This window comes from Ranitomeya imitator, chromosome 1 (assembly GCF_032444005.1).
Source record: "Ranitomeya imitator isolate aRanImi1 chromosome 1, aRanImi1.pri, whole genome shotgun sequence".
NCBI classification, from domain to species: domain Eukaryota; kingdom Metazoa; phylum Chordata; class Amphibia; order Anura; family Dendrobatidae; genus Ranitomeya; species Ranitomeya imitator.
The window spans coordinates 780,446,930-780,470,351 of record NC_091282.1 but is presented as its reverse complement, the minus strand read 5'-3'; the positions used below and the strand labels follow the sequence as shown (position 1 = coordinate 780,470,351).

Below are 23,422 nucleotides of genomic sequence, written 5' to 3'. Positions count from 1 at the left end.
GGAATGGAAAGCGGACGCAGCCTCAAAGAAGTCCCTCACGCACCTCCCCTTCCTCAGTGGGCAACTTTTCGGTGAACAGTTGGACACAATATCCAACGCCACCGGGGGTAAGAGTACCTCTCTTCCCCAACTGAAACCTAAACGCACTTACAAGAAGCGTAACCAAACTCAATTCCGATCCTTTTGGAATTCTTCGGGCTGATCCATCTCGCGTCCAGCACAAAATCGTAAGCGTTCCCCACACAGGGACAATTTACGATCGACGCAAAGGTCGGACAAGACATGGCAGTCAAAAGCAGGCCAGTCTATAAGCCCAGAGGAGGAAAATCTCAGACTTTCTCCTCATCATGACTCCGGAAGACACCACACCCGTAGGCAGCCGACTTTTGCTCTTTCATCAAGTCTGGCTGCCGATTACAGAAGACAGGTGGGTCAGGGAACTAGTGTCTTCCGGATACAAGATAGAGTTCACCTCCAACCCACCGGACAGATTCTTCCTCTCTGTCCCCCCAAAACCACCAGCCAATTCTCATGCCTTCCGACAAGCGGTCTCCTCGCTTTTTCAAGCAGGAGTCACCGTACCGGTCCCCATGGCCGAGCACTTCCGAGGGTTCTACTCCAATCTATTCGTAGTCCCCAAGAAAGGAGGCAGCATGCGGCCCATACTGGACCTAAAACAACTCAACAAATATGTACGGGTCCGTCACTTCCGCATGGAGTCCCTTCGGTCCATCATTGCCTCCATGGAGAAGGGAGAATATCTCGCCTCCATAGACATGCAAGATGCATACCTGCATATACCGATTGCACCTGCCCATCAGAGATTTCTCCGGTTCGCAATCGACCAGGACCACTACCAGTTCGTGCTCTCCCGTTCGGACTCGCCTGTTCTACCACCAGAACTCAGGGGCTCTCAATTTGACGGTGTGGCCCTTGAGACCTGCGTTGAGGGTTCTAACCCTGGCAGGGCTCTCGCCGGACATCTTTGGAACCATGATCAGGGCACGGAAGCCAGCCTCTGCCAAGATTTATTACCGTACCTGGAAAGCTTTCTTTACCTGGTGCGAATCTCGTGGCCAGACCCCACTACCTTATTCCCTCCCCAAAGTACTTGGTTTTCTCCAATCGGGTCTGGAGGCCAGGCTGTCCCTGGGCTCGCTTAAGAGCCAGGTGTCAGCCCTCTCAGTGCTTTTTCAAAGGCGCATTGCTACCAAGCCGCAAGTAAGGACTTTTCTTCAGGGGGTCTCCCGATTGGTTCCCCCCTACAGACGACCACTAGAAACGTGGGACCTCAACCTGGTCCTGACAGCATTGCAGGCACCACCCATCGAACCCCTTAAGGGGGTCCCGCTCCGCCTTCTCTACCAGAAGGTGGTTTTTCCTGGTGGCAATCACCTCGCTACGCAGAGTGTCTGAACTGACAGCACTCTCCTGCAGACGGCCCTTCCTGTTTTTTTTCACCAGGACCAGGTAGTTCTCCGTACGGTCCCATCTTTCCTTCCAAAGGTTGTGTCCAACTTCCACCTCAATGAGGAAATTTCACTGCCATCTCTTTGTCCGGTTCCGTTTCATAGAGTGGAGAAGGCTCTGCATACGCTTGACCTTGTCAGGGCATTGCGTATATACAGTATGTGTCTAGGACTGCGTCCTTCCGGAGGTCTGATTCTCTTTTCCTTCTTCCGGAAGGCCGCCGCATGGGTTGGCCAGCTTCCAAAGCTACCCTTGCCAGGTGGATCAAATCCACCATACAAGACGCCTACCGCCTGAAGAATTTTCCTTTTATGGCACACTCTACACGAGCGGTAGGGGCCTCCTGGGCCATTCGGCACCAGGTTTCGGCACAAGTGTGTAAGGGGCCACTTGGACTAGCCTACACACGATTACTAAACACTACACGGTTCATACCCAGTCCTCAGCGGACGCGAGCCTGGGCAGATGTGTGCTACAGTCGGCGGTGCCCCAAGTGTAGGGGCCTGTCTGCACAATATTCGTCCATTGCTTCCCACCCAGGGACTGCTTTGGGACATCCCATGGTCCTGTGTCCCCCAATGAGGCGACAGAGTAAAGGAGATTTTTGTGTACTCATCGTAAAATCTTTCTCTTAGCCTCTAATTGGGGGACACAGCTCTCACCCTGTTGCCCTTCCAGGCCGTTGTTACTGTTGAGTTTCATATTGTTTGCTTGAGCTCATACATAGTTGCATTCTTATAGGCATGGTTATGTTATTCATGTTACGTTCCTCCTACTGCTTTTGCACAAACCTGGAGAAGGCTGACGCCATCCAGGGGTGTATACTGCAGAGGAGGAGCCACGATTAATCTTTTTGAGATTATGCACAGTGTCGCCTCCTAGTGGACAGCAGCATAACACCCATGGTCCTGTGTCCCCCAATTAGAGGCTAAGAGAAAGAGATTTTACGGTGAGTACACAAAAATCTCCTTTTTCTCCGCCAATTTTTTATTTTCCCAAGGGTAACAGGAGAAATTGGACCCTAAAATTAGTTGTGCAATTTGTCCTGAGTACGCTGATACCCCATATGTGGGGGTAAACCATTGTTTGGGCGCATGGCAGAGCTTGGAAGGGAAGGAGCGCCATTTGGAATGCAGAGTTAGATGGAATAGTCTGCGGGCGTCACGTTGCATTTGCAGACCCCCTGATGTACCTAAAAAGGTGGAAACCCCCCTCAAGTGACCCCATATTGGAAACTAGATCCCCCCCAAGGAATGTATCTAGATGTGTTTGAGAATTTTGAACCCCCCAAGTGTTACACTAAAGTTTATAATGCAGAGCCGTGAAAATAAAAAATAATTTTTTTTCCCCACAAAAGCAATTTTTTTATCCCCCAAATTTTTATTTTCCCAAGGGGAACAGGAGAAATTGGACAGCAAAAGTTGTGCAATTTGTCCTGAGTACGCAGATGCCCCATATGTGGGGGTAAACCACTGTTTGGGCGCATGGCAGAGCTCGGAAGCGAAGGAGCACTGTTTTACTTTTTCAATGCAGAATTGGCTGGAATTGAGATCGGACACCATGTCGCTTTTGGAGAGCCCCTGATGTGCCTAAACAGTGGAAACCCCCCAATTCTAACTCCAACCCTAATCCCAACCATAACCCTAACCACAACACACCCCTTACCCTAATCCCAACCCTAAGCGTAATCCTAACCATAACTTTACCCCCAATCCTAACCGTAATGGGAAAATAGAATTTTTTTTTTTTAAATTTTACTATTTTTCCCCAAATAAAAGGGTGACGAAGGGGGGTTTGATTTACTTTTCATATCGGGTTTTTGTTTGGCAGCTGTCACACACTAAAAGACGCTTTTTATTGCAAAAAATAGTTTTTGCATCACCACATTTTGAGAGCTATAATTTTTCCATATTTTGGCCCACAAAGTTATGTGAGGTCTTGTTTTTTGCAGGACGAGTTGACGTTTTTATTGGTACCATTTTCGGGCAAATTACACTTCTTTATCGCGTTTTATTACGATTTTTGGGAGGCAGAATGAACAAAAACCAGCAATTCAAAAATTTCTTTTGGGTGGGGCGTTCCACGTGTCATACAATCGATAAAGCAGTTTTCTTTCTCGCTTCATTGGGGGACACAGGTAACCATGGAGTGTATGCTGCTGGCGCTAGGAGGCTGACACTATGCAAATAAAGAAGTAGCAGCTCCTCCCCGGCAGTATACACCCTCCCGACAGGCACCAGGCAACCGAGTTTTTGCTTAATGTCTGTAGGAGATGGACCTGGATCTAACCCCAGATCCGCTCTGGTTTTTCCTTTCAGGGTTTGTGTGTGTGTATTAATCCTCTCCCCTTTTTATTTCAGATGCTTCTCTCGGGGTTACAGGGTGCAGTTCTCTCACCCTGATTCCCCACAGTAAGCGACCGAGAGAGCAGTGTGGTTTCACCCACATCGCACCCTCTCGGTTCCGCTGGGCAGGACTTCGAGCTCATGTCACCCTGGGGTGTTCAGGTCTCGCTATCGGTGGCCAATCCTTGCCCGTTTCCCCCCCTCATCCCCTTCCTCTGAGTGGACTGAGAGGAAGATGGTGGTCACTTCCAGTGACCCTCTCCCCCTGTTTAGGGGTTGACGCCGTCTTCTGCGCCGGAGTTCATGGCGCGGGAAGGAGGAATTCATTCCCAGGACCCTCTCCTCGAACAAGGGCTCCTGATGCGGTCCTCAGCCTCAGGTAGGGAATCTTCAATCAACAAGCGTTCATTTAGTGGGCAGCTCAGGATGGTGAACGTGCAGAGCCAGTAACCCCCCCCCCCCCCCATCGATCTCTCAGGAGGGCTCACCTCTGCTTTCTATGGAGTCACCTGTTAATCTTGTGCCGCTCCAGTCAGAGCCAATCTTGTCCCTTCGGCCACTAGCGCGGCAGGCATCTTTAATTTTCCCCCCTTCTCTTTCAAACTCGTTTGGGTGCGCGCAATTTTTTTCTTAGGTGGCCTTTCGGCGCCCGGCTGACCACGCCCCCCTGCGGCATTGTCCCGCCCTGCGTCCCCGTGGACACACCTTCCCCGGAGTCCAGCGCTCTCGGGGGCGTCTTTTTCTCTTGGGAGTTCCTTCCTCCCTTCTGCGCTTGGACACGCCCACCTCCGTTGCGTTGTTCCCGCGCTCCACAGGCCGACTTCCTCTTCCTGCTGCGTCTCCATCGCATCACGTGGGACACGTGGATCCCTGGGGGACACAGACTCCTGCGGCTGCCGCTGTCGCTGTTTTTCGGTAGGCTTGGCACTACTGCTCTCTCGGGCTCTACTCCCTGCAGTACTTCTCCGCGCCGGCGGTACAAGGTAATACCTCTACCTATGTCCAACCCCGCACCAGGCTATTCCACTACGGTCATCCACTACGCCTGCGCTCACTGTAAGAAAAAGTGGGCCTCAGGTGAGCCTTCTCCTTTCTGCCCGTCCTGCGTTCCTCCCATCATGTCCGGCCCTCAGGAAGCTCCTAGGTCTCGGGATGAGTGCACCCCTCCTTCCCCGGAGTGGGCTGTTGCAATGTCTGTCAGTGTCAGACCTGACTAAGGTGTCTCAGTCTCTGGTCCAGGCACTTGAACGTATCCCGCTTCTCTCTAATGACACCAGTGCCACGAACGCCTCACACTGCGATTCGCTCGCACCTGTCCAAGACCCTCACAGAGGCAGACTTGAGAAAAGAGACAGAAAAAGGACCCTATCTAGATCCGCTTCCAGTTCCCCGGACCACACGGGGATACCCCTATCTGCCCGTTCCCCCTCCTCGCAGGCGGACGTCGGGTCTGACTTAACCTCTCAGACGGAATCTGACTCGGATGCAGATCAGACTTCCGGAACACAGGATATGGTCAATAGCCTATTTCGGCTATTGTTCAGACGCTTGAACTTAAGGAGGATGAGACAAGCTCTCAGGACGTCTCTGTTGCGTTTAAACGGATTAAACGTCCCTCTAGAGTTTTTCCTAATCACAAGGAGTTCGACAACACTACCTCTACACACTGGGAAAACCCTGGTAAGCGTTTCCCTGGCAGGAAACGGCTAGATGTTTTATACCCTTTTCACTCCGACCTTGTCAGCAAATGGTCCGAGTCTCCTAAGGTCGACCCGCCTGTGTCCAGACTATCCTCTCAGACGGTTTTGTCTATTCCGGACGCGGCTTCTCTTAAGAACCCCACGGACAGACAAATCGAGGCATTAGCCAAATCAGCGTTTGAGTCATCGGGAGCCTCCTTCTTTCCTAGTTTCGCCTCTTCATGGGTAGCGAAAGCTGTGTCAGCCTGGGCCAAAATTCTGCACAGAGGCATTTTGACCTCTGCTCCTGCTGAGGAACTGTCTGATTTAGCGGATCAGATTTCTCTTGCAGGTAAATATCTCATGAATGCTTCCCTTGATGCGGCGGCCTGCTCGGCTAGGGCTAACAGTAACATTGTGGCCATTCGCCGGGTTCTTTGGCTCAAAGCGTGGAACGCAGATCCTGCTTCTAAAAAATCCCTCACTGGTCTGCCCTTCCAGGGTTCTAGACTCTTCGGCACGCAGCTGGATCAAATGATCTCGGACGCTACGGGTGGTAAGAGTTCCTCCTTACCCCAGTACAAGCTTAAACGTTCCTTGAACAGGAGGGGCCCCCAGTCCTTTCGTCCCTTTCGGTCCTTTACCTCCTCAGGAAACCCCAATCAGGACCGCTCTTCCTCACAAGCAGACCGAAGTAAGCCTCCTTTCAGGCCTCCCCGCGCTGGAGAGCCAAGAGCCTCCCCTCAAAACCGTCTGGACCTCGTGGCCACAGATTTTCGGGGTCGCCCCCACCTGGAAATCCTTCCAGGGTGGGAGGCCGGCTTCTTCTGTTCTCAGAAGTTTGGCTATCGGTAGTCGACGACGCTTGGGTCAGGGAGATCGTCACTTCAGGCTACAAGATAGAATTTTCTTCGCCCCCAGGAAGACGTTTCCTGCTCTCTCATCCTCCCAAACAGTCCTTTCATCTCCCAGGGCTTCTCCAGGCCGTCGATTTGCTCCTCGCCTCAGGAGTCGTAGTTCCGTTTCCTTATTGCGAGCGGTTTTCGGGTTTTTACTCAAACCTGTTCGTGGTACCAAAGAAGGACGGCTCCTTCCAATTTTGGATCTCAAGCGGTTAAACCGCCATCTCCGGATTCGGCACTTCAGAATGGAATCACTACGCTCGGTGGTCGCGTCCATGGAACCGGGAGAGTTTCTTTGTTCCATGGACTTTCGGGATGTGTAACTACACGTTCCGAATTGCGTACAGCATCAGAGGTTCCTCCGGTTCGCGATCCAAGAACATCATTATCTCCCTTTCGGCCTGGCGTCTGCTCCTAGGGTCTTTACGAAGGTCATGGCAGCAGTCATGGCCATTCTGTGATTCTGGTAATCCCATACCTCGACGACCTCTTGATCAAGGGTTTGTTTCGTATTGCAGCCAGAGCCTCCAGCTTACGCTGGACACTCTTATTCGCCTCAGCTGGATAATCAACTACCAGAAGTCTTCCTTGATTCCAACCCAACGTCTGGATGTCCTGGGCATGGAATTCGACACCTCTCCGGCTCAGATCTTCCTCCCCAAGGAGAAGTTCTTTTCTCTTCGTCGGGGTGTCAGAGCACTAAAGGGCCCGAACCCTCTGTCCTTCCGCCTCGCCATGAGGGTTCTGGGGAAAATGGTCGCTTCTATAGAAGCAGTCCCCTATGCTCAGTTCAACTCTCGTCCCCTCCAGCTGGCCCTTCTGACTGCCTGGGACAGGAACCCACTTTCCCTGGACCGCCCGTTTTGCCTCTCTTCCAAGGTGAAGCAGTCTCTATCTTGGTGGACGCTGTCCACCTCCATTCTGTGCGGGAGGTCATTTCTCCCTCCCCGCTGGCAGGATATCACCACCGACGCCAGCCTCCAGGGTTGGGGAGCTGTTTTTCTCCACCTCACGGCCCAGGGCCGCTGGACTGCTCAAGAGGCGCGTCTCCCTATCAACCTCTTGGAAATCAGAGCCATCTTCCTAGCCCTCATCCGCTGGGAGTCTCTTCTCTCGGGAGAACCGGTCCGCATTCAGTCGGACAACGCCACAGCTGTGGCTTACATAAACCATCAGGGAGGGACTCGCAGCAGACAAGTCATGACGGAAGTGGCAAAAACTCTGTTTTGGGCGGAGAGCCACGTTCCCTCTCTATCAGCCGTCCACATCCCAGGGGTGGACAATTGGGAAGCCGACTTTCTAAGTCGCCAAGGCATGATGGCGGGCGAGTGGTCTCTCCTCCCCTCAATCTTCAGCCAGATTTGTCAGCGGTGGGGCGTCCCAGACGTCGACTTAATGGCCTCCCGGGCAAACCACAAGGTTCCCAGGTACGTTTCCAGATCTCTGGATCCGATGGCCGTCGGATGCGACGCTCTCGTGATCTCATGGACCCCGTTCCAGATGCCCTATCTGTTCCCACCCCTCCCCTTGATCCCAAGGGTCGTAAAAAAGATCAAGTCGGAAGGGGTCCCCGTGCTCTTGGTAGCTCCAGATTGGCCTCGCAGGGCCTGGTATGCGGAACTAGTGAACATGCTATCGGACGTTCCATGGAGACTACCGGATCGACCGGATCTTCTTTCGCAGGGGCCCCTCTTCCACCCGAATTCTCGGTCTCTGAATTTAATGGTATGGCCGTTGAGGCCGCGGTCCTGAAGGACGCGGGCTTTTCACACAACGTCATCCAGACTATGATAAGAGCGAGAAAACCGGCTTCCTCGCGTATCTACCACAGATGTTGGAAGGCCTTTTTCCGATGGTGTGAGGACAACAGTGTTTCCTATGACCTTTTCCCTTCTATCCCTTCTCAGTTTCCATCAAGCGGGTCTCGATTCGGGACTTTCCCTTAGCATCTTGAAGGGTCAGATTTCCGCTCTGTCCATCCTTTTTCAAAGAGACCTGGCCTTCCTTCCTCAGGTGGGGACCTTTTATTCAGGGGGTCGCTCATATAGCTCCCCCTTATCATCCTCCTGTCGAGCCTTGGGATCTCAACCTCGTGTTAGATGCCCTCCAGCGTGCGCCTTTTGAACAGATTCAGGACATTTCCTTCTCGCTTCTATCTTGGAAGGTAGCCTTCTTGGTCGCCATCACCTCCATTAGAAGAGTGTCGGAGCTGGCGGCATTATCCTGTTGTTCTCCCTTTCTAATCCTGCATTAGGACAAGGTGGTTCTTCGACCGGTTCCTTCCTTCCTTAGCGAAGGTAGTCTCGGCCTTTCACATCAATGAGGACATGGTCCTCCCTTCCTTGTGCCCTTCCCCGGTTCATCCCTTGGAGAAATCTCTTCACAAGTTGGATTTGGTCAGGGCTATCCGGATTTATCTTTCCAGAACGGCTTCTTTTCGTCAGGCTGATCCTCTGTTCAAGAAGGGCGTCGAAAGGGGCTCCCCACCTCAAAGTCCACAATTGCTCATTGGATCCGTTCTACGGTTCTGGGGTGACTGAGTCGATGGCTCATGCCAGAGTGGCATTGTAGAAACTAGTGGCAGTGTCTGTGTCGTGGAGTGAAACTATGGAGGGCAGTGGCTGAGAGTGTGCGAGGGTCTAGATGTGCGAGATTTCTGCGGGGATACGCATGTTGCTGGACATGGGTGACAGGTGTGGAGGACAGTGATGAGAAAGTGAGTAGATGGTGGTCAGATAGAGGGAGAGGGGAGGTGATGAAGTTAGATAGGGAGCAGAAACGGGTGAAGACCAGGTCTAATGTTTGTTTGTCTGTGGGTGGCTGGGGAGGACCACTGAGTAAGTCCAAAAGATGAAGTAAGGGGCAGGAGCTTGGAGGCTGCTGACTGGTGGGCGTCAATGGGGATGTTGAAGTCACCCATGATGATGGTGGGAATGTCAGCAGACAGAAAGTGAAGGAGCCAGGTGGAGAATTAGTCAGTAAAGGCAGTGGTCGGGCCCGGAGGTCGGTATATGGCGGCCATTTGGAGGCTGGAGGGAGAGTAGATGTGGACAGAGTGGACTTCAAAAGAGGGGAGGATAAGGGAGGGTAGAGGTGGTATTGGGTTAAAGGTACAGTTGAAAGAAAGGAGCAGGCCCACTCCTCCACCATGTCTGTTGCCAGGACGGGGAGTGTGGATGAAGTGGAGGCCGCCGTAACATAGTGCAGCATGGGAGACTGTGTCAGCCATGTTTTGGAGAGGCCCAGGAAGGATAGATTACGAGAGGTAAAGAGGTCGTGAATCAAGTGGAGTTAATTGCAGACAGAGCGGGCATTCCAGAGTGATCCAAAGAGAGGACACGGATTTGAGGTGGGCAAGATTTCGGGTGTTTATGTTGGGTTGGGAGTGACAGAAGTGGGTAATAATGGGAGGTATGAGATGTGGGGGTCCAGGATTAGGAGATATGTCGCCAGCAGTGTGGAGAAGCGGAGAGAGACCGAGCAGGTGGGAGAAGGAGAGTGGGCGGCTTGTTTTGTGTTTTATTAGGAGAGATCTGAGGTTGAGGAGCAAGTCAGCGGAGGAGGTCAGGTGGGGTGGCAAGAGGGAAGGAGAGATTATTTCTTGGTTAGAGGGTGCTGGGGTTTGGGGATAGCGAAGGAGAGAGAGGAGGAATGGAGCCAAAACTGTTAGAGCGTATGTCAGCATGATGAGTAAGTGTGGAGGAAAGAGAAAGAAATTTAGTAGCTTTATTAACAGTGGTTATTCGTATCTTCTGTTCATATCTGGCATATTTCTGCTGTCATCCTTCTAGAGACAGACCACGGTCCAGACAAACCTGCGGCTCTGAATTTATAACAGGCTTAGTGCACATGAAATAGGCCAGGTGTGATCAGGAGGGTGGAGCAGCATGGAGACTCATTACAGACACAGGAGGAGATTAATTAGAAGTCAGAAAGGAAAATGCAAAAGGAAATAGTCAGAATCAAATGGACAGATAAATCCAACTGTGTGCTAACATCAAAGAATTATGGTGGGAAAACATGCAGGAAGGAAAACAAAACAGAGTAATAGCAGCCAGAGGACATACCAGGAATGGCAGACTGATACAGAGTGACAAGGATCAGGGAAGTTGGGTGATGGGATTGGGATTTCAGCCAGAGGACATACCTGGAATAGCAGAGGGATACAGGGTGATTTCATTGTTATTCCACTTTTTGTTCGGCGGTATTATGATAAAGCATTGTTTTTTGCCTCGTTTTTTTTTTTTTTTTTTTTACGGTGTTCACTGAAGGGGTTAACTAGTGGGACATTTTTATAGGTCAGGTCATTACGGACGCGGCGATACTAAATATGTATACTTTTATTGTTTTTTTTTTAATTTACATAAAGAAATAATTTTTTGGGAAAAATATATATATATTTTTTTTTTATGTAGGAATTTTTGTTAAATATCTTTACACATGTTAATTATTATTATTTTTTTTACAATGTCCCAGGGTGGGACATCACTATATAAAGTCAGATCGCTGATCTGACACTTTGCAGAGTACTGTGTCAGATCAGCGATCTAACAGGCAGTGCAGGAGGCTTGCTGGTGCCTGCTCTCAGCTGGCACTGACAAGCCACCTCCCTGCAGGACCCGGAAGGATCCTGTGGCCAACTTGGATCCGGGGGCCTGCAGGGAGGAGTTCCTCGGAACAACGCGATCACATCGTGTTGTTCTGAGGGTCTCAGGGAAGCACACAGGGACCTCCCTCCCTGCGTGATGCTTCCCTATGCCACCGGAACGCTGCAATCTTGTTTGATCACAGTTTTCCGTGGGTTAAAGTGCCACTGGCTGATCACTTATGACATACTATCCCTTCCATGGGAATTAATCCCAGGTCACATGGTCGGGATAGTACATCTGATGGCAGAAAGGGTTTAAATGGAGCTGTGTGGTGTGCAGTCCATGCAGTTTTCTCACGTGGGACATTGTTGTGAATAAATAATTCCCAGGGGGTCCTTGAATTTGCAGATAGAAATGATCAATTAATTATGGTAAAACTGTTTTTTTTTTTTTTTTTTATAACCAAAGTTTTATTTTAGTATGGTAAGTGAAAAGTTTGTTTTAATATAGCTATCGTGTTATTTCAGGTGCCCTGCGGTTCATGCGGAAAATAGTCGGTCTGAAGGATGAATTCTACAACAGATACATAGTGAAAAGCTTCCTGTTTGAGCCTGTGGTTAAAGCGTTTCTCAACAATGGTTCCCGGTATAACCTTCTAAACTCTGCCATTATAGAAATCTTTGAATATGTCCGAGTGGTGAGTTCTTGGTTGTATTTAATATAAGAAGATAATGGATTTTTGTACTAACCATAACTTCCCTTTCTCATTGAATACATTGGGGGACACAAAACTGTGGGTATACGCCCTGTTATTAGGAGGCTCGACAGTAGGTGAGGCGGTTTCAGAGCACTCCCGATGGGTGAGAAAAACAAAAGCTGAGCATGCGAACCGCCTAGTAGACAGCAGCTTGCAATATCTTTTGTCCCAGTCCGGAAACAGCAAAAGCCAGAGTGTGGATCTTATAGAATTTGAGGAGTGAACTGAGATACAGGTGGCAGCCTTGAGAGAAAGAAACCTGATCCCTGACTGCCCAGGTGGTAATTTGTCCCTGGCCTTTAAATTTTCACAATAGTCAAGCAATCCGTTTTGCAATGGTTGTCCTGGAGGCTGACTGGACTCTTTAACCAAAAGATAGACCCTAAAGGCCCTGACCAGATCCAGATGGTCGAGAGAGAATGGGTTTAACATGAGGTGAGCAAAAAGAAGGCAGGACGATATCTTCATTGAGGTGGAAATCAGAGATCCACTTATGAAACAAAAGATGGCATTTAGCATAAGACCACCTTGTCCTGAAGAAGACCAATGAAGTGAGCCATGCAAGAAAGGGCAGCAAACTCAGACATCCTACGAAAGTTTATAGCTGCCAGCAATGCCACTTTCCACAACAGGAACTTTGGGCAGCTTCTACAAAGCTGCTCAAAGGGAGACTCTTTGACCAGAGACTGAGCAAAGAAAAAGTCTCAAAGCTCCACAGGATGCCTGTAAGGAGGGGCGCAATGAGCCAGCCCCTGAAAAGAATGTCTTACCCTGTTTATGAAAAGCTATCGTACACTGAAAAAGGCAAAAACTGTCCATTTTAAGGAGGCGAGTTTTACATCCATATCTGACTGTAGAATGGCAGTAATCCTACAGATGAGGAAAACCCTAGGATGGATGTCCCTCTTATCACACCAGCTAAAGTAGAAACTCCCTCGTCTTGTGGTAAACATTGGAAGATTGTAGCTTTCAAGCCTTCAGCATGGTTTGGGCAACAGAGTCAGACATTGATCTCATATTCAATGGGCACGCTGCTAAACACCACAGAGGACTAATAGGATGCAACAGAGAAGCTTGTAAAAGGTAGTTGGAAATAGAGAATGGCCATGGAGCTTCTGGGACTATCGTAATAAGATTGGAGTACCGTGCCCGACAAGGCCAGTGCAGAGCTGTTTTGATCTCTGGAATACGTTTTGCCTTGGGCCACTTGAGAACGCTGGGCAGAAGAGAAGAGAGAGAACCGCGAGAACTCTGCCCCTGTAGAGCAAGGGTTAACTACAAAGGAAGGTCTCTGTGGACCCTTAACAGTGAGACAGATGAAAATATTCAACAAGTCCACTGACTTATTCCTAAGAAACAAAATGGAATATTGTAGAGGGCGTGTGTGAAGCTTGGCTAAGAGTACTGTCACGAAAACCCAAAATCGCCCTCCTCAGAACCCTCATACAAAAACGTATGGAGTTCAAGGTTTCTGTCTGGAAGTGAGACACTCGGGCTTTAAGCAGGTTGCGCTTCTGTGATGGAAGAAAGTGTCGTCTTGCCCTGCTGTCGAAGGTCATAGCCACAAATTCCAGTGCGCCATGACCTCTAAAGGAAATACAAAATTTGTGGCCTAGCTGTGAGAAAAGCTGGGTGGGGTTGATTAGTGAGGCTCCCCGGCTTAGTGCAGAAGCAACCCAGAGGCCACAGATTTGAAGGGACCAGGTAGATAATCTGTAAACACCAACCAAAACCCCATCCTGGAAAAGCACAAAATAGGCCCCAGAATCTCAAGGAGAAGTGGTAAAAAGATACAGAACACAGCAAAGGTGGCTGTAAAACAAAGGATTGAGGGGCGGCGTTGATGGCACAGGGGAAATAAGGAGGGAGACCCTAGGGGACAACTCGTAGAAAGCCCGAAGATAAAGTGGCAGGACAAACTGGTGGTGGGAGGGCATTTTGTCATCAGACACCCACAGGGTCAATCTTTCAGTGTATTCTCATGGATCATGGGGACACCGGCACTCCACTTCGGCAGCAATCTGATGGATTGGTGACTGGCACTAAATGGTATTTGCTGAAGTACACTACTGTTAAGTACACTTTCTTTATCACCTCTCATTGGGGGACACAGGAACCATGGGTGTATGCTGCTGCCACTAGGAGGCTGACACTATGTAAATAAAAAAGTTAGCTCCTCCTCTGCAGTGTACACCCCACCGACTGGCATTATACTCTTTAGTTTAGCTTAGTGTCAGTAGGAGGTGGACACGGGTCTTTTATTAGACCCTTTTCTACCTCAATGTGCGTCGTTTTCTTTCAGGTTTCCGGAGGGATACAGGGTGAACAGTCACACCTGTAGTCCCACTATGCGGGCTATGAGTTTGGCGTGTACTGCCACCCCGTATCCTCATAGATCCCTCTCCAGGACCAAGATCCTAGCACACAAGCGTGCTCAGAAGTCCGGTCCTGGCCCCGTCCCCCACCCACTCGCCTACCAGAGCCTGTCGGTTGGAGGAGACGAGGACGTCCATCACAGCTCGGTGGACGTCTCATTCCCCTCAGGTTAGTAACGGCGTGGGATGTTTAGGTGAGTATTTCCCCTCCATTCCCCCGGGATCTTTTCTCCAGTTGTCCCCCGGTCCTCCCTCGCAATGTGGGGGCATAGTTGTCCCTAAATGCGGATTTTCTCATGGCGTTTGTTTTATAGGGATCCCAGGGACAGCCACAAGGGCAGTAACTCATTTTCCTCCTAAGCTTTCCTTCATTGGCGGTCGCAGTGCTCTCCCTGCAGCCGCACAGCCACAATGTCTCCCTTACAGAGTCACAGCCTAGCAGGCTGCCGCGCCGCTCCCCCCTACGGCCTCACTGCTCGGCGGCCACAATGCGTCCTGTGTCTGCACGGCGTCCTTGGCAGGATGCCGTGCCACTTACCTTCTGCGGCGCTCCGGCGCCGCGATTCTCCGGCGGCGCCGGCCTCTAATTTAGGTCCCGGCTTCTGCCGGGGCCTACTTCTGGCGCCGCGACCCCGCCACTTCCGCTTTCCCGGGCGGCTTTGGCAGGCTGCCGCTCTACTCAGTCCCTGCGGCGCACTGCTCCGGCGCCGCGGTTCCCTTCTCCGGCAGGGCCGCCCTCTAATTTAGGTCCCGGCTTAGGCCGGGGCCTACTTCCGGTCCCGCGCTCCTCCACTACCGCTTCTGCGGGCGGGCTTTTTCTCGCCCAACATTCCGTGCCCTGCCCACCGGCGCTTCTATGGCTGACTCCGCCCCCTTCTTCCAGGGACAACGTCTGTGGGCCCTCACCGCTCCTCAGGAGCAGGTGCTCACACAGCGCGACCCCCACATCGCCACCGCACTCAGACTACAGCACCTCAGGGCAGGAGTTCCACCTTCTTTCATCGGAGACCCACCGCAAGCGGAACATCTTCCAGGACCGGGTCCGTGAGTAGCTGCACTACAGACTGACACCCCCTTCTGCCCCACTGCCCCCTAACCCGCTGGCATTTTCTTCAGGGACCTTCTCAAAATGTCTACCTCTAAAGGGGGCCGCTCTCGTCCTCCTGCTTCTTCCTCTTCTATCTTAGTCAAGTACTTTGCATATGTCAGTCCTGCAGCAACCCGTTTGTTCCCACTTCCCAGGATCCCCCGGCTGATCCGCCCGAGAGTGATACCCCTATCCCAGGCTGGGCCTCCTCTCTGTCCCAATCGGTGGCCAATTTAACACGGGTGTCTCAAACCCTGGTGTCCATGCTGGATCGGTTACCCCTGCAGACCCCCGCAGTAGCCAGCGGGTCGCAGGAAATTCCGTCCGAGCCGTCCACGGCTAGCCGCAAAAGGTCCAGACAGGAATTCTGGTCTGAGTCCTCTTCTCGCTCCATCTCGCCACTCGGTCCTCCTCTGCGGTCGGCGTCCTCCCGATCCTCCTCCCCTGAGTCAGGCGAGGCGTTCTCTGATGTTCCCTCGGAGGATGTTTCGGAGCTGGATTCGAACCAAATCACTACCATGAGGGATATGGTTCAGAATCTTATTGGAGCGATAAATCAAACCTGTGGCATCAAAGAGTCCTCTACGGAACCCGCAGATCAGGCGGCTTCGTTTAGATGGGCTAAACCACCTTCCAAGTTTTTCGCTCCTCACCCGGAATTCGAGGAGATTATGGCTAGAGAAAGAGAGAACCCGACCAGACGCTTTCAGAGAGGAAAGCGACTTGGCGTGTTATATCCCTTCTCTCCGGAGCTCACCGCTAATTGGACTGCTTCTCCTTCAGTGGACCCTCCAGTTTCCAGACTGTCCACCAACACGGTTCTCCCACTGTCCAGCGGAGCATCTCTGAAAGATTCTAACGATAGGGTCATAGAATCTTTCGCGAAGTCAGCCTTTGAGGCGGCCTCAGCTAGTCTTTGCCCGGCCTTCGCTTCCACTTGGGTTTCAAAATCCATTTCCAAATGGGCCAAACAGCTCCGTCAGGGCATCCTAGACGGGGTTCCATCCGGACAGCTGGCGGAACTTGCCAACCAGATTTCTCACGCGGGTGAATATCTGGTCTCCGCCTCCCTGGACGCCGCGTCTTGTGCGGCTCAGGCGTCCAGCAACGCGGTTGCCATCCGCCGAACCGTTTGGCTTAAGACCTGGCAGGCGGATTTGTCTTCTAAAAAGTCCCTTACCAGCCTGCCTTTTCAGGGATCTCGTCTCTTTGGTTCTAAGCTAGACCAACTCATTAAGGACGCTACAGGGGGCACGAGTTCCCTTCTTCCCCAGGCCTAGCCTCGACGCCCTCCTCCTAGACGTCGATTTCGGTCTTTTCGGTCCTTTTGGCGCTTCGCGGCATCAAATTCCTTCTCCCAGCAGCAACAGAGGCAACAGGCCGTCAAGAGAAGAAGACGGTATCCTTGAGGCCCACTCCTTCCTTGCTACTCCCAGGGTAGATCCTCCAGGTCCAGGACTGGAAAGACCTCCTCGGCATGACTCGACTAGTAGCCAGCCCACCTCCCAGGCTGGGCGGCCGTCTCCTCTTCAGGGACGTCTGGATCTCCTCGGTAGAGGACGCTTGGGTCAGGGAAGTTGTGTCCTCGGGATACAAGATAGAGTTCCTTTCTCGACCCCGGGATCGTTTCTTCGAATCCCGACCTCCAAGAGATCCCGCTCTAGTTCCGGGTTTCTTCGCAGCCATCGCGTCTCTCCTCAAAGCCGGGGTAATCGTTCCCGTCCCAGAAAAAGAACGGTTCACAGATTTCTACTCAAACCTTTTTGTAGTACCGAAAAAAGACGGCAGAGTGCGTCCCATTCTGGATCTCAAATTACTGAACAGGAGAGTCCGTCTAAAGCACTTCAGGATGGAATCCCTTCGTTCGGTAATCGCTTCCATGGAGGCTCACGAATTTCTGTGTTCCATAGATATTCAGGATGCCTACCTCCATGTTCCGATATTTCCAGGACATCACCGATTCCTGCGCTTTATGGTGCTCCAGGAACACTTTCAGTTCGTCGCCCTGCCGTTCGGTCTTGCAACCACCCCAAGAGTCTTCACGAAGATCATGGCAGCACTGATGGCCATCTTGAGGGTCAGAGGTCTGGGTCTTTTTCCATACCTCGACGACATCCTCATCAAGGCTCCGTCCTTTTCTCAGGCCCACGAAAGCCTGTCCATCGTTCTCGACACCCTAGCCCGTTTCGGGTGGTTGGTCAACCGGAAGAAGTCCTGTCTTATTCCTTCTCAGCGCATCATCTTTCTGGGCATGCTCTTCGACACTCGTCGGACCAGGGTCTTTCTCCCCGAAGTCAAGAGATCCATTCTTCTTCGGGACGTACGCGTGCTCCAGGGCCCTCGGCCTCCCTCCCTCCGATCGGCCATGAAGGTTTTGGGGAGGATGGTAGCAACATTGGAAGCGATTCCCTTCGCCCAATTTCACTCTCGACCTCTTCAGCAAGCCATCCTGTCTCAGTGGAACAGGTCTGTCTTCCCCCTGGACCGCCCGATCCGACTCTCCCCCCGAGTCAAACGGTCTCTCAACTGGTGGCTCACGTCACCTCTCATGTCCCAGGGCAGGTCCTTCCTTCCAGTTCACTGGCAAGTGGTGACGACGGATGCCAGCCTGCTCGGCTGGGGTGCAGTGTTTCGCCACCTGACTGTACATGGCCGCTGGTCGGCGCAAGAGTCACGAGTCACCTTACCGATCAATGTCCTCGAGATCCGGGCCATTTTTCTGTCCCTTCGTCACTGGGAAAGGATTCTCAGGGGCCTTCCTATCCGAATCCAGACGGACAATGCCACGGCGGTGGCATATGTCAACCATCAGGGGGGAACTCGGAGCGCCTTGGCCGAGGTATCCAGGATTCTCCTTTGGGCATAGGCAACGGTTTCAGTGATATCCGCGGTGCATATCCCCGGCGTGGACAATTGGGCCGCCGACTTCCTCAGCCGCGAGGGTCTCGCGGCAGGGGAATGGTCCTTTTGTCCGGAGGTCTTCCATCAGATTTGTCTTCGATGGGGGACTCTGGACGTGGACCTCACGGCGTCTCAAATGAACAGGAAGGTTCCATGGTTCGTCTCCAGGTCTCGCGATCCTCTCGCAGTGGACGTCGACGCTCTGGCCATTCCTTGGTCACAGTTCGGGCTGCCCTACCTGTTCCCACCCCTTCCTTTGCTTCCCAAACTGCTGAAAAAGATCAAAGCAGAAGGGGTGCCGGTCATTCTAATCGCCCCAAATTGGCCCTGGACAGCTTGGTTCGCGGAGCTCGTCAATCTTCTCGCGGACGCTCCCTGGCGCCTTCCAGTCTGGTCCGATCTGCTGTCTCAGGGTCTGATCTCCCACCCGAATTCTCGGTCGCTCAGTTTAACGGCGTGGCTGTTGAGACCGCAGTTCTAAGAGCGTCCGGCCTTTCGGCCCGGGTGATTCACACCATGATTCAGGCTCGGAAGCCTTCGTCTTCCAGGATCTACTATTGTGCCTGGAAGGCTTACTTCCGTTGGTGCGAGTCCAACCGCGTTTCACCTATGTCCTTTTCCCTGCCTTCCATCTTGGCTTTCCTTCAGGCAGGACTGGATTCGGGCCTTGCTCTTAGTTCCCTAAAGGGCCAGTTTTCTGTACTTTCCATCCTTTTTCAAAAGACTTTAGCTTCCAGACCACAGGTTAAGACCTTCCTTCAAGGAGTAGCCCACGCGGTCCCTCCGTACAGGGCCCCTGTGGATTCATGGGATTTAAACCTGGTACTGGACGTTCTGAGGGTTCCCCCCTTTGAACCTCTCAGGGAGGTTTCCCTATCAGTTCTGTCTTGGAATGTGGCCTTTCTTGTGGCCATCACTTCTATCCGCCGCGTCTCCGTGTTGGCGGCTCTCTCTTGCCGTCCTCCTTTCTTGGTTATCCACCAGGACAAGGTGGTCCTCAGGCCTCCGCCTTCCTTTCTTCCTAAGGTGGTTTCCACATTCCACCTCAACGAGGACATCGTTCTACCTTCTTTTTGTCCAGCTCCGACTCATCCTCTGGAGCGATCGTTGAACAAGCTGGACCTTGTCAGGGCAGTGAAGATCTATCTGGATAGAACGTCCACTTTCCGGAAGACGGATTCTCTTTTCGTCATTCCTGATGGCTCGCGCAGAGGCCAGCCGACTTCTAAGGCGACTATCGCTCGCTGGATCAGAACGGCTATTCTGGAGGCTTGCCCGGTCAAGAACAGAGTGCCTCCCTCTGGGATCAAGGCTCACTCTACCCGGGCAGTCGGCGCCTCCTGGGCGGTGCACCACAGAGCTTCCGCCCTACAGCTTTGTAAAGCGGCAACCTGGTCTTCCATCCACACGTTCGCCAAATTTTACAAGGTCCATACCTACGCTTCGGCGGACGCCAGCCTAGGCAGAAGGATCTTGCAGGCGGCAGTGGTGAGTCCTCTGACCTGATGCAAGTCTGTTTTTACCGCCCTGGGGACTGCTTTGGGACGTCCCATGGTTCCTGTGTCCCCCAATGAGAGGCGATAAAGAAAACAGGATTTTTGGTTGTTTACCGTAAAATCTGTTTCTTGGAGCCTCCATTGGGGGACACAGCTCCCTCCCAATGTTTTTGTTATATGTGCTATGACTGTTATCACGTTTACAGTTCTCAAGTTTGTGGTTATGGTTTTTCGACCTTGTTATTTTTCTCCTACTGCTTTCTCACTAATTGAAGAGTATAATGCCAGTCGGTGGGGTGTACACTGCAGAGGAGGAGCTAACTTTTTTATTTACATAGTGTCAGCCTCCTAGTGGCAGCAGCATACACCCATGGTTCCTGTGTCCCCCAATGGAGGTTCCAAGAAACAGATTTTACGGTAAGCAACCAAAAATCCTGTTTTTTGTCCTACCTGGAATGGTGAATACAAAGTGGGAGATATCGGTACCCCCCAAAATAAAAAATTAAAGAAATGTGCAGAAGACCTCATGGTAGTCGTGTATGCCTCCTCCTAACCTAAAACAGACCTACCTACCAAACAATCAACATTTTATAAAAAAATGTTTAAACAGTGTCAAACCTCTTAGTGGCATAGCTTATAACCACAGTCTTGTCCTCCACCAATGCTAGTGACAAGAAATGGAAAGTAAAAGCCATATTGCATGAATATTTATGCTCCCTACACCTCATTGATGGTTACGATTCTTGTCCCACCTACAGGAGGACGTGAAATCATTAACGGCTCATGTCATTGAGAATTACTGGAAAGCATTAGAGGATGTGGACTATGTACAGACTTTCAAAGGGCTTAAGCTGCGGTATGATCAGCAACGTGAAAGACAAGACAACCCCAAACTTGACAGGTTTGTGTCCAAGAGCCATGTTACTGAGGATTGTTTAATGTTTAGTAATGTCCTTTGTATTTATTTTATAGCTTTTAGTTTAGACTCTAATTGGTCCAGCATGCATAAATCATCTGGCGTAGCGCGGATGTGAATCTGCTTCATGCTAACACCATAAATTCATTTAGTAATGCTGACTGCAAGTTATTCACTAGTTCAAGATTGCGCTATTTACCTCCATTCCTGACCATGCACTTTTTTTTTTGTACTTGAGGCTTAAAAAGCTATGCTTTTTTTTTCTCTATCAAATCATTGGGGCATTGGGGGATGCAGGAAACCATGGGTGTATGCTGCTGACACTATGCACAAAAAAAGTTAGCTCCTCAGCAGGGTACACCTCACCAACTTGGCACTAAGTTAATCAGTCTTAGCTTGGTGTCAGTAGGCGTTGGACACGGGCCTTTCACTAGACCCATATCTACCTCTGTTTTCATTTTTCAGTAACTTTTCCCCTTTTCTTTTTCAGATGGTTCTCTTCTACCTCTGGAGGGATACAGTGTGAACAGTCACACTGTAATACCATGAAACAGCTGCAGCTAGAAGTACCAAGCCGTTGCACTACTCTTTGGGTAGATAACAGAAAAACAGCTAGAAGAGCATAACCCAATAGGATAAAACGTAACTTTTACTATTTATATTAAAAAGGTGGACAAAACAGTACAACATATACACAAAGTGCTCACGCCGAAAACCGTGCTCATATTAAAAAACTGGTTTGATCTCACCAATTATGGACGATGGGTACCCAAACCGATGCAAGAGGGTCCCAGGGAGGGTCCAGTAATTGTGGGGTAAAAATGAAGGAACGGGGGATCTCTGTCCTATATCCCCTGTCGTGCCCCAGCAATGACTCCTGTCCTGACAAGGACAGGCCCAAATCAGCCCCACTATGGACGCCCCTCCACCGTGTAAGATGTGATATAGCGCCTCCTCCCTACGCGTTTCCTCTCCAGTCTTGAAGATTCATCAGGGGCCACCAGGCCCAAATACAGCTTACAAGTCCATGTAATTAATAGTCCATGAGTTGGAGCTATATGCAGTGGCTATATAGCCTCCAGATACCGACAGTCCTGTGTGGTGTCTGCCACAAGAAGTGAGTCAGGACAGGAGTCATTGCTGGGGCACGACAGGGGATATAGGACAGAGATCCCCCGTTCCTTCATTTTTACCCCACAACTACTGGACCCTCCCTGGGACCCTCTTGCATCGGTTTGGGTACCCATCGTCCATAATTGGTGAGATCAAACCAGTTTTTTAATATGAGCACGGTTTTCGGCGTGAGCACTTTGTGTATATGTTGTACTGTTTTGTCCACCTTTTTAATATAAATAGTAAGTGTTACGTTTTATCCTATTGGGTTATGCTCTTCTAGCTGTTACACTGTAATACCAGACAGAGAGTACGGTGTGGACTGACACCCTGTATTATCATCTGTCTATCCGGCAGGACTCCAGCCCCTAACACATCAAGAGTGTTCAGGTGATCCAGAGAATGGTCCTGGCCCCGCTAACCCACCAGATTCTGACGATCTCATGATGTACAGACGCCCTGCAAGCCAGTGAGGTTCAGTCGTCTGCGTAATCTTCAGAGATGAAGAGGTACCCTTTTTTCCCTACAGGTCTCCTTTCTTTAATAAGGACTCCAGGATTCCAGAGGCGATGAGAAGAAGGGCCATAGGATGTTATTGGAAGAATCCACTGCAACCTCTGGGGGCTAAGTGTGTAGGTGTGAGCATGTTTGTCTGGACACAGTTTTTATTCCGCAGCTTTTTAGGCTTCTGCGCTGCCCTTCGCCTGCCTCACTTGCTAATTTAGGCCCCGGCCTCACTTGCTAATTTAGGCCCCGGCCTCACTTGCTAATTTAGGCCCCGGCCTCACTTGCTAATTTAGGCCCCGGCCTCACTTGCTAATTTAGGCCCCGGCCTCACTTGCTAATTTAGGCCCCGGCCTCACTTGCTAATTTAGGCCCCGGCCTCACTTGCTAATTTAGGCCCCGGCCTCACTTGCTAATTTAGGCCCCGGCCTCACTTGCTAATTTAGGCCCCGGCCTCACTTGCTAATTTAGGCCCCGGCCTCACTTGCTAATTTAGGCCCCGGCCTCACTTGCTAATTTAGGCCCCGGCCTCACTTGCTAATTTAGGCCCCGGCCTCACTTGCTAATTTAGGCCCCGGCCTCACTTGCTAATTTAGGCCCCGGCCTCACTTGCTAATTTAGGCCCCGGCCTCACTTGCTAATTTAGGCCCCGGCCTCACTTGCTAATTTAGGCCCCGGCCTCACTTGCTAATTTAGGCCCCGGCCTCACTTGCTAATTTAGGCCCCGGCCTCACTTGCTAATTTAGGCCCCGGCCTCACTTGCTAATTTAGGCCCCGGCCTCACTTGCTAATTTAGGCCCCGGCCTCACTTGCTAATTTAGGCCCCGGCCTCACTTGCTAATTTAGGCCCCGGCCTCACTTGCTAATTTAGGCCCCGGCCTCACTTGCTAATTTAGGCCCCGGCCTCACTTGCTAATTTAGGCCCCGGCCTCACTTGCTAATTTAGGCCCCGGCCTCACTTGCTAATTTAGGCCCCGGCCTCACTTGCTAATTTAGGCCCCGGCCTCACTTGCTTATTTAGGCCCCGGCCTCACTTGCTTATTTAGTCTCTCCATCCAGCATTCCCGAGCCCTCATAACTGGAGAACTTAGGTCAGCTTATGGTTCCTATGCTGTCCTCTGGGTAAACTCTGCTCTACAGACTGACTTTTCAGCAATTCTCCTTTTCTGTCCCCGAACATCTGGCATTAGTTAGTGACTCTGCCTTCTTCTGTCATGTCTAATTCTAAAGGAGAGCGCTCTCGCCATTCAGCCCCTATTACCCTAGTCAAGCACTTTCTGTTCTTCTT

The 23,422-nt window shown here is 51.2% G+C and overlaps 1 protein-coding gene across 2 annotated transcripts in view; it reads left to right on the top strand.

Annotated features, from left to right (window-relative positions):
- The window catches only part of PPP4R3A (protein phosphatase 4 regulatory subunit 3A), a 109,550-nt gene that overhangs the window by 40,568 nt on the left and 45,560 nt on the right, over positions 1-23,422 (top strand). For both annotated transcript variants that reach the window (XR_011315022.1, XM_069736845.1), the window contains exons 11-12: positions 11,513-11,682; positions 20,360-20,502. Coding sequence is in view for 1 of the 2 variants with exons in the window: in XM_069736845.1 (XP_069592946.1) it covers positions 11,513-11,682; positions 20,360-20,502 (313 nt within the window). In the remaining variant the exon portion in view is untranslated. The remainder of the gene's footprint in view (positions 1-11,512; positions 11,683-20,359; positions 20,503-23,422) is intronic.